This window comes from Euwallacea fornicatus, chromosome 8 (assembly GCF_040115645.1).
Source record: "Euwallacea fornicatus isolate EFF26 chromosome 8, ASM4011564v1, whole genome shotgun sequence".
Taxonomy (NCBI): domain Eukaryota; kingdom Metazoa; phylum Arthropoda; class Insecta; order Coleoptera; family Curculionidae; genus Euwallacea; species Euwallacea fornicatus.
The window spans coordinates 3,976,646-3,995,364 of NC_089548.1; the positions used below are offsets into that span (position 1 = coordinate 3,976,646).

Sequence of the window (18,719 nt, forward strand, 5' to 3'; positions counted from 1 at the left end):
AGAATTGTACCCAACTACTAAATCGCCTTACTTCCTTAGGGAGCTGCGAGAACAAGAGCGAGAATCTGCTAACGCTAGAATTGACTGACAACAAAAGGTTAAACAGGAAGAAACGTCACCTGCTTCCTGATTCCTGCCCTTTTGTGCCCTTCAGTGAATGTTCCAAGAATAATTATTTTGTGTAATTTAGCATCGTGAGGCCCTAAGTCGAGGCGAATATCTAGATACCAAGTTTCTGTCCCCAATGTTCGATTGAATGCGAAATATGAACACATTAAAAAAACGTTAAGAAAGTGCACCTTCCAGGCTGCTCCTCTGGATATGGGGAAACAATAAAACTCTTCAAGACGTTCCTTACTGGCCCAATTCAACGCTTGCGCATACAGCAATAACAAAAGTCCCATGTCTCCAAAGCACGTGAAACTTTAGCAGTCGCGCGTTGTCTGTTTTCGGTAAAGTCCGGACGCTCTGCCGACGAAAATTACGATAAAACTGGAAGTTTCAATGTAATGAAATATTCGATTGTGTGTTTTGCACACCCAGAGTCTAATTTGAGAGAACTTCACAAGACAGCCGAAGAAAAATTGTTGAGATGGCATGAGTTTTTCATTAAAGGAGTGTTTTACGTCATGAAGTTATGAACCTTTCTTTCAGTTAAATTTTGCTTAGATTTTGGTAAGTTGTAGCCGAATTGAATGGGAATTTAGCTTTCAGTCTTGATCCAAGAAAAAGTTTTTGTTGCATTGACTTTGAAAAACTAAAGAAAATTCTTACATAACGGGCAAGAAAAATGGACGAAGTGCCTTTTGTAGCAATATGTAGCAATCGTTCTCTGTGTGTTTATACCTAAGTAATCCACGATTAGGCTATTTTGAATAATATCGATCACATTTAAATTGCGAGTTCATCGAAACAATGCCGTTGATGAGACCTTTGAAATGTTTTTTTTTCTCGGGCGCGTTGAGCCATGCGAGAGAAACAAAACAGAAGGTCTTTCTTTTAAATTTAACGACGAGTTCCGAGATTGACTTAAGCTAAAACGAAAAAAAAAAAAAAAATATATATATATATATATATATATATATACATATTTTTGATTCGACACTCTATATTTACTAGTTATTAGCATCTAAATGAATCACAAAATTGGAGAAACTATAGATTTTGTTAATACATTAATTATAATTTCTGATTAAAACATAATTCAATAAATTGTATTTCCTCATTGTGATAAAACTGTTTAAACACGAATAGTTTCCACATCATTTCCCAATCCTTTATAACTTAGTCAGAGGTACTACCGCCAAGGGACCCGCATCTCCGATATTCTTCCTTACGTCAACCTCCGACAACACCGCAGGTTCTTCACAAATCGTTTCTGCTCGAGTTGTCAAGTTCTCATAAAATGCTCATACTGAAAATCGAGGAAGTGGCAAATATTTGTTATCAAATTTTTTTGTTTCAGGTTGAAATTATGCCAATGAATGAAGAGCTCTATCTCAATGGAGCCAAAACGACCAGAAGTGTCTACCAGCAGCCCGGTACCGGGGAAAAACACGTGCTATTTTACCCCACATCCCCGAATCCTTCGATATCCTCGGATGACAAAAGACACTGGAACCAAGACTCTTCGTCTCCAAACAACGTAAGTCTCCTTTTATTACCGACATGTGAAAATTAATTAAGATGAAGCTTTAAAAAGGAAGTGTGCAAGTGAAAATTTTCAACGCCCAACTAAGGCGGCATCATCTCGAGGTCTTCTACTCTGATTACAAGAAATTACATCTCATTAAAGTCACCCTGGACGATTTACGGGCGAAACCTCACCCCGTGCGCTGTTCATAAATCAAAACCCTGTTTCTTATCTTAACAAGACCACGTAAATAATAACTCGATTTTGGAATTTTTTCGGTGCCTCAAGTATTTTCTGCACGTAGTATCGCTTTCCTTTAAACCCTCCTTTAGAAATTTCCTTGCGACACTTGATTACTACGTCGAATCGATATACTTTTAAATAGAACCCGGCAATATATTGCGGAGTGTCTTGATTACCTACCTAAACTACCTCGGGTTCATTTAAATATCCTTGGTTGAATTGCTGAATCAGGAACAAAAGACATCCGAAATGCAGTCATGTAAAGCACCCTGTGCCATGTCGGAAACGATTTGGGTTAGGGCAAAGCAAAACGACCTGCCCTAGGACAAGTGTTGCAGTCATAAAGACATCGTTTTTATTGCCCCATCGATTTTCATTGCCCTGTTGCACAGTATTTCTCGCACAAGGTGGAAATGCTACCGATGCTTTTTTAGCCCCGCACCAGCCTTATACTTTATGGCTCTGAGTTGAGAACATATTTTAATTAATTAATTAAAAAGAGTCAAATTATGGTCGAAGAAACATTTCAAATTTGGAAAACAGCTTTCGCTTATCGCCTTAGAAATTTAGGAATTGCACGGTTAATTAGATAATTAGAGTTAATTTGGTACCTAAAGGCATAACCAACCGTACTGGGGCTGTTAGGTTACCTGGTCACAGTCTCGTTTTTTCTCCAAAATTAAACATCATCACCGTAAGGAACAATGCAATTTTTATTTCTTTGAACTAGTTTCTAATTCAGGTTTCATTCCGTTTTGTCCGGGTTTTACTTTCAAACTTTATTCTCGAGAATTCATAAGTCGTTGATCTGAAGATAGTCCCTGCATTTTTAATGGACTGGACTACTTAATGAGGGCGACTAAATTTCTTCTCAACATTATCGTTTTAATTGATAATGGCATTCCAGACCTGTAAATCACTGAGAGCCGACAAGATGCACCTACATCTCTCTCTGGGCTTAGAACCTCGCTTTCCAATCCGGGTCTCTAAAACTCAATTTAGATTTTCTTAAATAGTCTATATGTAATCCGACAAAACCATAAACATTTCGAATCAGTAGTTTCACTATTTTGAGCGCCGTAAGTGCTTACCCTCAATGGGTACTCGTCAAAGGGCATACAACGAGTAAACTATTCTAATTAATTACTTAAAATTTTCGCGACTACTACTTCTAATTGGATATGTTTACATTCGTAAGGGAGCGCGAGCATAGCTAATTACCTAACAAGTGCAGAAAATGGTGTCTTAAAACGGGCTGATTGTAGTTAACCGAATAAGGCGGAGTAAGTTTTTTCGCCACACGTGAGTTTAAATTTTGTATTTATCGACCCGAATTTGTTAGGCCGAATTCGTGTCGCATTAAATTTCTCAAAGTTTTGAAATACTCGAATGGCATTTGATTGTGAATTTGAATGTCGGTATTTAACAAGTTTAAAGGCAACTGAAAAAATATTGATTACGACTGAGGGCTGGAACTAACCCTTCAGTCATGGAGGGTGCGTAGGCACAATTTTTACAACCAGCCAAATATGGTCTAAAATCAGACGCAGTCAAGTTTCTGGCTGCTCTAATTTCATTATACCCCTAAAAGTTTTTAAACAGCTTTGGGCGTGCTATTTCTTTGAGATTCTTTAATCTGTTTCGTATTCATAAGATCTGGGGAATACTATTACATTCAAGTGACTATCAAAATGTTCCCTAAAGAGTGCCGTCGGCGGTAGTGCGCACACCGGACTGGGAGCCAAGGAGTGCCGAAATTCTTAAACATCCAGTGTAGATAATTTCGACAGTCCGTAATGAAATGTTTTGAAAAAGAAAGGGATAACAACAACTTTTTGCTGCCAGTAAATGCAGTCAGAGGAGCAAATAATTTATTTATCTAACGCACCATATTTTGTAAATTCTGTAATTTGTGTACGTAATTTTTTAGCATATAGCGGCATAAAAAATTTAAATCTGCTAGTTCAACAAATCCTCGCCTACAATTTTATTTCAATTCAAATTCGAGTTTTTTTTTTCCATAAGTCCACAGAGCGATCTCTATTAATAACTCGCCTGGACTGCAGAAGCTAAACTGAGGTAAGGTTTCTTAAGACAACATTGGGGAGTAGGTAACTGTTTAAAATTAATTATAATCGCCAGTTTTTCGAACAGTTATAAGGAACTTAAATATTTGATGTCATTAATTAATAAAGTGTTATATAGCGTCAGCGTTATATAACAATCGGTCAAGTCCGATGATCTACTGCGCAGGTAAAGTTAGAGTACGGGACACAGCTCAGTTATTGGTAGGGACGTAGTTTGCCTGGAACGGACGACAATAAATAAATTTTTTTATCAGAATTTAATAAATTTTCGCGTTTACTGTTATGCTGGCAGTTTCCTTTTATGATGTCATGTTATAAACTTTGCTGCACTTTGGTTGGTCAAAATGTAGGTCAGTATAATTCTTTAATGCACAATTCAGAGATATTGCTGCTTTTCCTCCCCATAGCACATGCTATAAACGTGTCCGTAGGCAGTGGTCGAAAATTTTTTTCGCATGTTTCACGAGGCAAATGAATATCAACCAAGATATTGAAATAAATGGAGGGCAAATTGTTTGTTTACGAGAATCGCCCATGTATGCCGCTAATCCAGCTAGCCAGACCAACAACAACGATCACAGAAAACAATGCTTCATTTATATTTTAATTTAAAACATTACATTCCAATTAAAAAGGCACCGCAATCAATAGCAACTCTAAACTGGTGAATGCCAGCTTACAAATTAATTCTTTGGTTTAGAGAATAACCGGTATTGCCTTTTATATATCACTTTAGTTTGTTGTTATGTGATGGAAAATATCTATCTAATAAAACTTTTTAATTTCGCAACTTGAATTCTAAAAGTTCGCAATTGCAGAGCAAATTTGGTCGCTGATTTGAGTCGTGCCAGCTAATTCACGGAATAGCATGTTTAATCTCACTTCAATTTTATTCTTTCTAGAAGCTCCTATAGCTACTGTGGAAGAGGCGCAAAGTCAACATATTTTGATTACACCAGTTTGAGCTCATGTGACGTGTAGCATGAAACTCAGCACCGTCTGGTCAGTCATATAATTTTTTATTTCCGATTTAACGTAAAATTTAATTTAAATACTCTCGTTAGGAGGGTGCGGGAAAGTGACTTTGGCGCGTTCATTTGCGACATGAAAGTAATACTTCACCGTAAAAATCACAAGAAAGGGCCGTTTTTTAATGTCAAACATTTTGTTTTGTTTGCACTAGTGGGTGTTGAATTCACAGAAGACAACAAAGTTAACGTGTACGCGGCAAAACGAAAAACGTGACTTTCAATACCTGCGAGAGCATTTTAATGCACTCGAGCGATGACAGAACTCCGCTTTGCGTCGTTCGGTTACCTGCAATTATCGTGCGGTAAGGTATCACTTTCCGCACTTGTAAGGCAATTAACTATATTTGCCTATTGATAGACACCTACTATTGCCGTCAACGTCAATTAATCTCAAAGGCAATTAGAGTATGAAACACGACAAGGCCCCATCCCTAGCAGAAATCGACCACTAGTAGACATAATAGCATTTCAGGACTGTCCCCCAGCGGTCAGAATGGTCCATAAATTAATTTGGGAACAATAATGGTCTCGATACCGATTTGATTTCACTTAATTAAGCCGATTAAGCTTCCAGGTACTGATTTTTATAGCTTGCGAAGTTGAGTGCAAGCTCTTATGCCACTATGACGTTAAATAAAATAAAAATTTAACGGTAATCTCTTCTCTAATCTAGTCTTGCATCATGAAGAATGATGGTTCCTCATTTTGATAAATCAAAATAAACCAAAAAGATAAGTCGAATTTTCTTGGCAACAACGTTAAAAAACAAATTTAATTATTCACTCGGAGGAACTTGAAATGAAATTGCTTCATAATTTGAACTGACACGCGACAAGAGGTTTCTAATATATTACTTTGAATTTTTCACTTTCAATAATGCGCCTAGCACGACACTGGATTTAAGCGAATCAAAATACAAATTAGTATGGCAACTACTGAGATCACAAACTAGTATTTGTCATTTAAACAGTGGTGGCACACGCCATAATTAAGGCACGAAGAGTCCAAAGCTTCGGTGTATATTAATATTTAAATTTTACGTTTCGAACATCTGCTTGGAATGCGAGTGGTTTGCCAATAATCAAATTAAAATACTTTCCAGGGATTAAATGGAGTTACAATTTAATATTATACCATTTAAACGATGGTCCACTTCAAAGCACGTGCGTATCTGTAATGCAAAAATTACAAGTAAAAATACTGAAAATCAATCAAAGTACACATGATCTTTTTACAATTCCTTCGCAATATTGACCTCAAAACTGTGGGACCGACAAGTTTTTAGACATTCGAAATACTGATTTTGTGGAACGAATCCTTCACGACGTCAGCAGGCGGAACATATGTTTTCCTACCCACGAGAAGATCAAAAAAAAATTTATCGTCGAATTTCCGTTGCAATGATTCGGGTTCGGATCCCAGTCGGATGTAATTTTTATTTTTTTCTCCATAGTTCATGGTCGTGAAGAACGTCGCACACGTGGCTCGCAAAAAAGTTTTTTTGGACACTGACATGATAGCCGCCCACGCGTGCGCCTGGTGTGCAACATTTCACGCTCATACGTAAACAGTTAATTCATTTCTTTGTTACGTAATGAACTACTACCTGACACGTGCACATTCGATCGCTGGCCACTCCCCGTCGCGTCATTTGGTCAACTGAACGGGGTATAGGGTAAAGAGTCACTTTTCGCATTTGTCAAGGAAATAACTACATATTACGAGACAAATCAAAACGGATTTCATTATAGAATATCGAAAATTCGAGCGCGTGTGACGCAAATTTAATATTATTTCTATTAACGCCTATTTTTAAATATGCACAAAGGTCAATACAGGGCATTTTTTATTTCGTCTGGCTATCTGTATTTGCAGGCGCAGACGTGGGCATTGATTTTGAATAAAGGCAATAATAGTTATTTTCTATACAAGAGAGCCATGGGCAAGTTTTGATATCGCGGAATTTTTTAGCTAATGAGGGAAAATAATTATTTAGAAATAGTTTTGTGTATAACAGTTATTTAGTCGTGAGGTTGCTGTTTCATTTGTTTTAGTTTAACATAATTGTTTGGTACCTTCCAACTGGAAATAAATGCTTTCACTTACCTCTTTTTGGCTACCTTGTCCACGCCCCTATCGATGCCGCGGCACTTTTAGAAGTTGTAAAAAAACACCGGCTCGCCTACCCCATGACGTTGGAAAGGCAACCACCCAGCAAATTCTTCTGCATTGTCGGGAAATAAACCTTCCAAATTTCACGTGCGTCACTGTTTCAAGTCGGCCAAAAACGGATTAGGGTCTAAGTTCCTTATGATTTACAATTCAAATCCTGATAAACGGAAATTCTTGTGATAGAGCAATTAATATTTATTGCTGACTTAATGAACGCTGCCGTCTCTCTGTTTGTAATAAATTTGTTATTACGTGAATATTATCCGACCGCCCTCTGGGTTAATAAATTTGATTAACTACGGCGTAACTACCCGAAAAAACATTCGCTTTTGCATGATTTTACTTTGATGAATAGCTGTTCGTGGCCCACTCATTAGATAATCTGACGTGAAAAAAAAATAGGCGTAATTTGCTTTGGGAGAGGGGAGGGGGCTGGGGGAGGAGAGGAGGAGAGGGAGGGGGGGAGAGAGAGAGAGGAAGTAAACAGTCTCCATTTAAGCCGGTCGCCATCAAAAACTTTTCTAATAAAATTACAACTTATCCGGCACAATTTGTCGTAATTGGTGTCGCCTGGCAAGACGAAAACCCAGAAATTAAAGTTTTAAGTGAAGCCGCGCTTAGTTCCGTGCAGTTCGGCGAAGGAACAACAATGTCGCAGGAATTTCCTGGTGAAAAACTTTTACCACTACACGCAATATTATGATTCGTCACGGATGAAGTTGAGGAGAAAACCTCTAGTTTTCTATTGAACTTTTTGGAATTGAAGAACCGGCTTTATTCACTCACCGTCCCACACTTTGGACGTAACGTACAACTTGCAGATCCGAATTTAATGCTCAGAGGCACTAAATATTGCAAGGTTATTGCACAATTTCGCGCTGAAGTCTTTTAGATGTGTGTGCACAGAGGATGCACTTGAAATGGCGTCCAAGTTCTTTACTAAGGTCTTCTAAATCTTCCTGCAACTTTCGCAAACATAAGTTGAGAAAATTGGTTCAACCACTTTATTGTGGATGTGCACAGTCGAAAACGACTCAGTTTTATTCATAAAAATCTAAAAAGGCCATCAAATTGTACTTTATTCGTTCGATGTGGTCTCTGATACAAGCAACGGTTTGTGGATAATTTTGTGTGTACCAAATATGAATACCGTCGATACTAATAGTTCTAACTCATCTAAGCAATTTCAGTTCGGCGCCGCCGCAAATAGGGGATTTATAGTAAATTACATAGTCACAAAGTCAGGTTTTTGTCGTAAAACATCCTTACGTCTTATAACTTAAAGTCTCTTTTATAAAATACGTAATATCAGCATTAGCAAGATGCGATGCAAGTTGATTTTCACAACAAACAGGAGAATTAAATTAAAATTTACGCTGCAAAAGTGACTTTATACTAGTCAAGTTGTATTAACGTATTTTCGTACAATTCACAGCTGAAAGTCAGTAGTAATCTGATGCGAGAAATTCATTAGAGTGTTTTAGCATATAGTGCCCTTTCAACCGCTGATCTTCTCTTCCCCAAACTCCAGAAACGTTTTTATATATTTTTGGTATTCGGGCCCATTTAGAAAAATCCACGTCTCCTCGTCCCATATAATGACGTTTCGGCGTACTCACCAATTATCCGATTACGACTCGCCCGGATAAACTTGAGAGCTTATTTACTCATCAATAGTGCAAGAAGGCGCCAACTTCACATGTGAGAATATTAATCAACAGAAACAATAGCAAAATTGAGGCAATAAACGTTGGCCTTGTCAGCGCCCTAGAATAAACCAAGACAAATTGCCCGTTAAATTTCCCCATTCCTGGCCATAATCATCATCCAATTCGGTAAATAAAATATGATCATATTAAACAGATGACAGAAAACAGATTACCTTTAATTTCCGACCGTGATGACGGTTCGGATTTCGGGCTCCGCAACGTGCGTTCCGTCTATTTTCAAGTTTGAGGAAATTGTTCCCTTTTGCTAGACAATGAAAATTTTCCGACGGAAATTGCTGGGTCAAAATTTATTCATGTCGAGGGCTAATTTTTATATCCAGAATTTGTCAGAGCAAGTTTCACCCGCAGAAAAAGTTAAATGGGGTAAATACTGGAAAGGCATTTATTAATGAACCCAAGATTGGTTGACAGAGTTGTTATATGAGTCGATAGTATTCTCACTTTAGTGGGATCGTAGTTGTGGTGAGTTATGAAATAAACATAACGTCAAGAGCTTTAATTTTTTTTTTTTTGAAAATTTCCAATTATGCCAATCGCATGTACGCTCTCTCTTTAGACGGCGCTAAGCGGGTCGATATGTGTCTTTCAGTCCCGGGATATGAAGTTACTATAATATGAATATTTGCGATTTTCAAAGTTCCCCGAAGTGAAGGTTCTTCAAATTGGATTTTTAAGGTTGAGGTCAACACATAATCTGCAATGAGATCTCCCAGGAGAATATCAATGACCTCGCCGGATCCGTGCCTAAACGCGTTCAGGAGTGTATAAGACATCGCAGAGAACCGACAAATAATAAATTTTTTTTTGGTTTTTAACAATTATATTTGTTCAATTTTTAGCGAAGTATTTGTTTTAGCGTAAGGAGTGAGCATACAAAAATTATTTAAATAACACCATTTTTACGGGGTGTTCTCGTTCCCATGTCACGCAGTATATAATCCATATACAGTGTTGGACAAAAAGGTTGGAATTTTTTTCCAAATTTGAAATATTTTTTCAATTTTTTATAAGCGAACTCTAGATTACTCCATTACAATTAGTATGCAGTTGGTAATATATTCCGAATATAATTGGCTTTGAAATGCGTAATTGCACACAAATTGGACTTCCTTCAAGAAATATTTGCTCAAAAAATGATAACAAAAAGATAAGGTTCCAACCATTTTGTCCAGGCTTAAAACAAGATTTATCTGTGTATTTATTTGTTTACGCATTTCAGAGCTGATTGTATTCGCAATATACTACCAATTGCATACTGATTTTAACGTGGTAATTTGGAATTTACCTATTAAATACCAACAAAACATTTAAAGTTTGCAAAACGTTCCCACCTTTTTTTGGTCAATACTGTGTGTGTATATGAGCAGTGAACTTTACCTCAAAAGATCCAAGATTTTTGTGAAAAATTTTAACACAGATGAGAGATACTCAAGTTTAGCAACTTCTCCGACTTGAGCCTGCTTTCAGGCGACATTAGATCTGGTTTTTGGGAGTTTGCGGATATACCAGAAAACGTAAAACTACGTCGATGTTTCTTGCATTTAAGTGTATTTATTAGGGAAATGAAGTAATTCCTCGCAAAAAAGGAATCCCTAGACTAACTAGGTAAGTTCGTTATTTAAATAACTCCTTTTCAAATACAAACATAATATTCAAGCTTAATATAATCTAGGAAGTACGTATGTGTTTCAACTCCCGTTCCACAGCAAATACGGCAGGGAGAGACTAACGGTATAATTAACAAAATTATCCTCCCCGAAGAATGGCCGCACATAACTAAGAGCTTATCCGAACACAGGGTCCACAACAGTATTATCCCATTGTTTCTACAACGTCGACGTGTCTACATGCAGGAAGACGGACAAACCGGAACTTTGCATTAAATCAGGAACGACGTGACGTGCAAGATGCCCGGTTTTAGTACCGCATTATTCAATGCCCCCCCGCTTATTATACGAGCGAGATCATTGTCCAGAGTCTGTACTCAAAGTATAATCCATAATCTATTTGCGTTAAATTTTTGAGCGAGTCGTTACTTGCAAGCCCCGTTCACACTGAATCGTCGACGTGATGCCCCGTTCGGAGAATTCAATTACGACAGTTTCAGTAAAGTTTACAAAGCAAATGCGGTCACGTGCCCACGCCACTTGTCAAACGTCGGACGCCTTCGTTTTGGGTGGCAGCAGTAACGAAGTAATCAAGATGTGGGATAAGGCGAACTGCATTATGCAGGAGATGGGGACGTACGTCTTGCCTTGGATATTACTTGGGCAAGAGGAAATTGTTTTGGGTTATGACCGAAGTTATGAACCACTGTCTGATAAGCAAAAGGGGAATGTGTCAAAACTGCGGATTTCGGATCTGGTTCTCACAGAATACAGGATTTTCAGGAAATGTTCTATGCATCGAATAAAATCAGAAAAATGCGCTCCGTAAGCGATTTTCTCAATGAAAATTGATGGAAAGAATTCGAAGATGATGTGAGAAGCCAGTTAAGTTCAAGGAACGTGCCGCGATTTCGCAAGTGAGAGAGCACACGTGGCTAAAAAACTTAATTTCTAACCTTTCAACTACGACATATTTATTTATAATTTCCCTGGAACACACCTGAATAAGGTATCTCCAGATGTGCTGTAAACGCCGAAATAATGTTGATTATCACTCAAGATTTTTTATTTTATTAAATCTCTCATTCATATTATCACGTTTGAAACATATTCAAAAATGTTCAATCGTTCTTAAAAGTTTTTATTAATTAATTAATTAATGCTTGTTGTGTTAAGATGCTCATTACGAAAATGTCCGATAAAGAGACAGGTCGAAAATGGCGGGAAAGGCAAATTTAACCCACAATATTAAGAACTCTGGAATGTCGAGGGGTGAAAACTTGATGTGTGCAAAGATGCTGAAAGGTGACCGAGGTACAAACTTTTCGCCCTTGCTTGATATTAACTATTCCGTTCTTGTTGGAGGTAATGCTTCTTATCTTAAATCTTAAATTTCACTATTTCAAGGAAAATCCTAATTTTTATGTTTCAACTTTATTCAGTTTACATTTTGCTCATGTATTTCTAGGAATCTCCTCGCAAAACCCAGAGTGATTACTAGCATTAGCTCTTATTCTAAGTGATTTATGAGGAAACTCATTGCGATTTAAACCATTTTTCAAAGTTTTCCCTGTTCATCTACTGTCGTGGTAATCTCCAGACGTACACCTCGATTTAAAGATTAAGTTAACACCTTCTATGAAGTCGTCGATTCCATCCCACGGGAAGAATAACATTTCGACAATTTGCGAAAATGGAATAAGTAAAAAAAAAAAAAAAAATTTTTTATTTTAAAAATAATAACTCCAATTTTCACTGCTTTTGTCGAGAGATATAGATATGGAAAATCTCCATCGGTTATTAGAAAAGATCCATTGCTGAAGGTCCAACCAGAAAATCGGTCTATGTGCACTGGTATTCTTTTCAAACTTTTGTTCTTTCGCATTGAAGTCCGGTAATTCAGTCAAGTACGTTCTATTACTATCTACTCCATCTCCACTTAGATCCATTAATCTTGCGCCGCCTTGTTATAGAATGTATTGAATAGCTAAAATATCCACTCAAGTTGTCATTTAATCGGTTGTACAACTCTGCCATCGTCATGTACTCCACTCTGGAATCCATGCTGAAGATTGTAGGTATTATCCAGGATTTTATTCTTCGCGAAATCTCTGTTTTTGTCTTAGAATTCTTCGCGGGATTGGGCTTGTTTTTAAAATTGATTATGCGTCTTTCAGTTCTGTATTTTGTAGGCTCTGTGCAATCGTGGTTATCCTCTTTTAAGCGAGTGAAACTCGCTCATTCACACTGCAGCAGTCCACCTGATCCACTTCGTTTCCGATTCACAAACGGAGTTTCCACATTCACTGTTAACAACTGAACCTGTTAAACGCACTTCCTCGTCGCGGCTTATTTGGCTTTTTTATGTGGAAATTATGGTGGATTTGTAAAAAACACATGTAACATTCGATGTTCAACACTTAACGTATTTGACCTGTAAGAGAACCAAAAATACAAAGTGTCAAACTAGACAGAGAAATTTACTCGGTAAGGAGCTTCTTAACAAGAATTTATTGTTAATACTTTGCTAATTTTTAGATGGTAAATGATGTAAAATTGGATGTTTCTGTAGATAACATATGGAAATTTGCAGCCACATAATTCGTTTTTATTGAAATCTGATTTTGAGGCAACATTATCTGCAAAAATCTCTCACTCAACTTCTTAATTTCTTAAGTGTAAAATGATTTTGGGTGAAAACATATGACACGCTGCCTCTCATAGAACGGATCACGTGATTCTCATGCGGTGAAAATCAAATTATTTTTTGTTATCACATTAGCTCGTTTCTAATCAACTCTGGTGAGATTATCGCAGGGGTAATCAGAAAGCGACGTTTCATATACGGTCTCTTAAGAGTAGCTCATGATATAATACATTCAGGTAGTCACTTTCTACTGTTGCCTATTTATATTCTCCTCTATTCTCGACTCGATCTGCAGTGTTCTAACTAACATGCCGCACCTATGAATATTGATGCTTCATTCTTCAATATCTACCTAGCCTTAGTGGCCAAATAATATTGGAATGAGGATGCTTTGTGAGGATTTGTGCTAATTTTTCTTTGTTTTGGAAAAAAGAAAGAATTTTATATTATTGGGCGCAGAAAACACGTTGAGGAATGGAGTGGTGAGAATGAGTGCCCTGTGACGTCAAACCGTGCGACAACAACATCATTGAACAAATGATGATTTCATGATTCAAAACGCTATTAACTTTCGTATTTCGCAATTTCTTTATGTTAAATTTATATATGTTCATTGATTTCTTTTTATTAGAAACTAGTTAAATCTATTTGTGGGGAAAATCGTATATACATCACAGCTCTGAAATACTGATGGCCCTCACGTCTTAGGTCTCGAAGCGCCCATCGCTTCGGGATTTAAACTTGGCTTTCAAGTTACTACTACCAAAATATTTGAAACGCCATGGTATTTCAAGAAAAATCCTACAAAGTACATTAAATTTGATGTGCTAAAATTATAGAGGGCCCCGATGTCGAATAATAATTAACTTCATTACAGCCCAATTCATTCGGAATAAAACTGCGTTCTAAATTCTATATTTTCTTGTAACATAATGCCACATATAAAATATTTAGTTAATTATTAAAAGGGAAATAATAACATGTCGAATACTTTTCAGCCTTAAAGCGTCTCTTGCCATTGAGTAAAATATTAGAAAATTTCTTCTCGAACATTAGCGTGTATTTCAAGAAAAGAGAGATAAAATCCCATCATGCTCTACTATTACAGGGCATGATGTAGGATGCATTATGCCCTCGAAGGAAATCTAATTGTTCACTCACGGGTCTCCAAATTTTGCAAAGTTCGCTAATAGTTTATTCTTCGGGAGTGAGCTTTCTTAACAATACTCTTTGTCGCGCCTTTTAAATCGAGAACATAATTTATGCATATTTATGTTAAACGTATTTTTAAAGCTCGGAAAACGGGCGTTTAATTGCTTTAATTAAAATGGTAAATATTAAAGGAGAAAAAGCACCGGGAAAAAGACGTTATGCTTAAAAGGACACTTTTAGGCTTTATGAAATATTTACCCTACTCCAGTTGCCCAAAAAAGGGTGACAGTGCTTCATTTAACAAAACATCACCATTGAGCTGAATATTTTAAGGCGACGAAGTGGCCTCGACAATCTGAGTAATAAGCCAGGTTCGAACCAGAATTTTGTCTTGTTATTTAGGTCATGTTAGTTATACAAATTGAGCACGTTAGGTCCCTCATTAGAGGGAATGAAAAAGTCAAAAAAGCCTCCAGAATTAATCATTTTACAACTGGGGAAATTATTGTGTCGATTTTCCTGAGAGATTAATTGGTTTATCTGGACTACTTTCGGATTTATTCGGTACAGCTACTAGTAAAAAAAAAAAAAAAAAAAAAAAAAAAAATCGAGTAGTGCGACAAGAGAAATGGTAGAATAAGATGAGTCTGTAGTTCGCGAATAAAAGTCACTGGCGATTGAATAATCTGTGAGTCAGTGAGAATGAGCGCAGCATTACCTGAATTATTGATTTTGGCCTTCAGCTCCTCTCCTCTTCAGAACAACATTCTTGTGCACTAAATTTTATATGCGGCATTCCATCTTAACGGCGTGATAGCGAATTTCATGATATTTTCATGAACATATTGTTAGTGATTTATATAATTTTTTTCGGCTATTATTTCCGTTTGTTATATTTATTTCGTAGGGAGGCGTGGGCAAAACATGTTAATAAATAAATTAATACCTGCTAGAGTTCGTTGCAACAGTAATAACGCTTTTAGAAATGCTGATATATAATTTCAGTTTTTTAACGCTCTGTTTACCCGATAATAGATGTTGTTTGCGCTTAATGTCCTTCGGAGATCTCTTTTATTTTTTTAATTAAAAACAATCCCCCCCGTCGAGGTGTCCGTGACAAGCGGTAGTACTGCTGACCATTGCTGAAGCAATACGACGACTGAACTATGAATGTGCTGGCACCACAATTGCCTCGTCCCTTCGAGGATTTTTTTAAACATATTTAACGATGGAAACGTTCCAGTCGACGGAAAACTGAAAAGAGAAAGAAGAATGGAAAGCTCCCGACATGACTTTTTGGCGCTATTACTGCATGGATAAAACTGTCTAATCGGGCGAAAATCGGTATTTGCGCCAAGAAACATTCACTTTTGTATCCTCGCACAATGGATAATAATATTCCAGAAGAGACATTAAAGCCATTTGTTAATCATCATAACTAATCTCGGTTTGTAGTGACCGATTCACTAACGTATGAAAGCACACAATCGTGTTCATTTGCGTTTAGATACAAAATTCATTTCCAAATCCGTGCAGGAAAACCACGCCTAACCAATTCTATGCATAATGAATGACAGAGACGCGATTATCTAGCAAATTGCTGTTGTTGTCTAGAGACACATTTATTATTTAAACTCTCGAATTACGTTTAATCTTCGGCAGAGCAATTTGTTATTAAGGTCGCCAAAATAAGAAATAATAGATCCGCTATCTGGAGCGGATGTAAGTCCATTTAAGTCTCCTTTTAGCAGGGACAAGGATTGTTTCTCTTATTTCTGCAACAATAAGTTGTCGTAACGGGGAGCGATGTCAGTGACTGATAAAAGTTTCAGACCAAAAAGACGATTTGCTCGGGGCTCGCTGGATTGTCGAACGAAACAATATCGAATTATGGTGTTGATGTTAGATTTGGAATTGCCAGGAGATAATTGGAATTAGGAGTTTCAATTACGGCACTGATCTTGACTTGGGATAATGTGTTAAGTGGGACAAGATTTGTCCATTTTTAGATCGACGAAGGACCGGAATAGGCGAATTGCCAATAATTGTTCGTGCCCACCGCAAAACACGAAAATTATAATTCAAATATGGATCAGACCCGTCAGAAGATCCAGTTCTTTTTCCGACCTGTCCTGTTGTTGGAACCTCGTTGTTTCCACCTTTACGAGTTTTATGGAGCCGTTTGTTATTTTTTAGTCGCAAGTCGGTAATCCGGGTCTGCACTAAATAAAAAATATTCCCTATTTTTATGGCAATCTCTTTGCAAACGAAGGATATAAAATTGATATCGGGCCAAAGCTTTTGCAAAAACAGGACTATAAAACACGCCTGCTTCAACGGAAGACATATTTCAGACGAGATTCAGTCTGCGGCAAATAAAAATGCAGTTACTGACTCCCTGAATCGTCATAAGATACTAATATCTTTACTGTAGCACCTGGAAAGGTTTCCTATTGAATCTCTCTTCTAAATTCAATCGATGTACCCCCTGGATACGTAAATGTGAGGCTCTATTGTGATCGGAAGATTCATTTTAATCAACAGCTCTCGTTTTGTGTTTTGCCGAATTTTCGATTGGCGTCGAGTGCGGCAAAGGCCATACAAGGCTTTTCAATTAAAATTTCTGTTTCGTCTCGTCCATCACGTGCTCTCATTTGAAAATATCCGTTAAGTGTTGGGATTTTTTGTATTTAGCAAATTATATCATCGTGGCTCGGTGGCTAAACCATTTGACTTCGACAGAATCCAATTTAAATATTCTATTTTTGATGGTAAAATGTGGAGAACTGAAATCACATTGCCAATAATAGATTAGTACGTGGGCAGGTCCCTTATAATTCCTGCTCGCTAAGATAAGTTATGCAATTTCACCTCTCTCGGTGTGGTGTTTACGTAATAAATAACCAATTTTATTATGCTAATTATAATTGCAAGTTTGGCAAATCTGCTGGGTAAACATCAACCCAGCCCGGTTTCAACGGAATCCATATGTGGCACATGCAATTACCAAGACGACAAAGAGGTGTACGTAATAAATACAATGCACATTCACCAATCTAAAATCGCCTCTCGAAGTGCGTCCCCTCCTCCATTCCCTCTCCCCAATTTTGAGGTTGACCTGTTGCCAATTCCCCAGATGTTGGCCACCACCGCTCACCAACTTAAAAGTCCAAATTACGATGGGAATGTGTGCAGCGAAAACCAAATTGGGAGGCTCCGACTTGGCGCTCATAAAAGTAAAGTTCCGTGGTCTTCCTTCACGGTTGCAAAGCTGAAAAATTGAAAATTCCGCGCAGAAAATTAAATTCGAGTGATTGAGTTGCGGGTGGAAAAGTAAAAAAAAATGAAATTGTAATTCTGAACTCCTGCAGCTCAAAAATCAAACTTTTGCACATGGAACTTATAGGAGGAAATGCGAACGTCATCTAGCGCCCAATGAAGTTGTGGTATTAAAAAGCTTCACTACGTAGATGATTAAAAACTCAAAAGATACCATTCACTGGTGTGTATTTGCAGAATTTCGCAGTGCCCACGGCGTCATCATATCTTACTCTTTGCTAATCTCTGATTACCTGCCGGTCTAGATCTCATATGATTCTCATATGAAGAAGTACGAAAAAACGCTCCTTCTTGTGATTTACAGACCCAACCATCCGAGTAGCTTTTGAATATTTCATTAAACGGGAAACATTCCGAATATATCCATCCTCCTGCAAACCCAAACGGAATGCCGCAGCGTGGCACGGGCGAAATTCCTGATGTTAATATTTACAAATTTACAATCTGATTTAAATTTTTTTTTATTGCAAGACAAAAATAAGGTTAGAGGGGCCAGCAAAAAAATTCGGGCACGCAGTATAATATTAATATTGCTCCGGCAGGGCAACTCTGGCAGGCAGAGCTTTCAAAGCTTAATTAAATGAAGCTTAGTTGATAACTTCGGAAAAGTGTCTGTTCATTTTCCGCTAATCTTCCTCATTGTACGTGTACTATATTTTAAGCATTACGTAATATTCGGGAACAGCGTGTCTAGTATTTCGGAGATCCTACTTGAAACAACTTTTGTAATAAACAAGATTTGGAAATTAAGTTTCGCTGTTTGTAGCTCGACAAGATATCACGATGGGCCTAATTACGAATAATACTTGTGTTTTGTGGTATACGGAGACTGCATTGTAAATTGATGTAATAATAATACACAGTTATTTTAAATGAAACGAAGAAGCAATACGGGAGATGCACAAATAAGGAATTTGAAGTAGTGAGCAGTGACGCAAATCACAAGTGTATCGATTGTAATTATTTTTGTGACATAATTTTCCCAAACCACTTTAAAATTTGCCTCTAAATTTCAAATTTACCTACTGAGTACGTAGTCAAGTGACCCTATCAAAACAGTCCCCGCTTGAATTTTCCG

At 37.3% G+C, this 18,719-nt stretch overlaps 1 protein-coding gene across 1 annotated transcript in view; it reads left to right on the forward strand.

Moving 5' to 3' along the window:
- The first annotated feature begins 441 nt into the window (after nt 1-441).
- Nucleotides 442-18,719, forward strand: part of Scgdelta (sarcoglycan delta) — a 61,938-nt gene continuing 43,660 nt past the window's right edge. The window contains exons 1-2 of the mRNA XM_066284606.1: nt 442-675; nt 1,466-1,645. Of these exons, the coding sequence (XP_066140703.1) occupies nt 1,475-1,645 (171 nt within the window). The 5' untranslated portion in view covers nt 442-675; nt 1,466-1,474. The remainder of the gene's footprint in view (nt 676-1,465; nt 1,646-18,719) is intronic.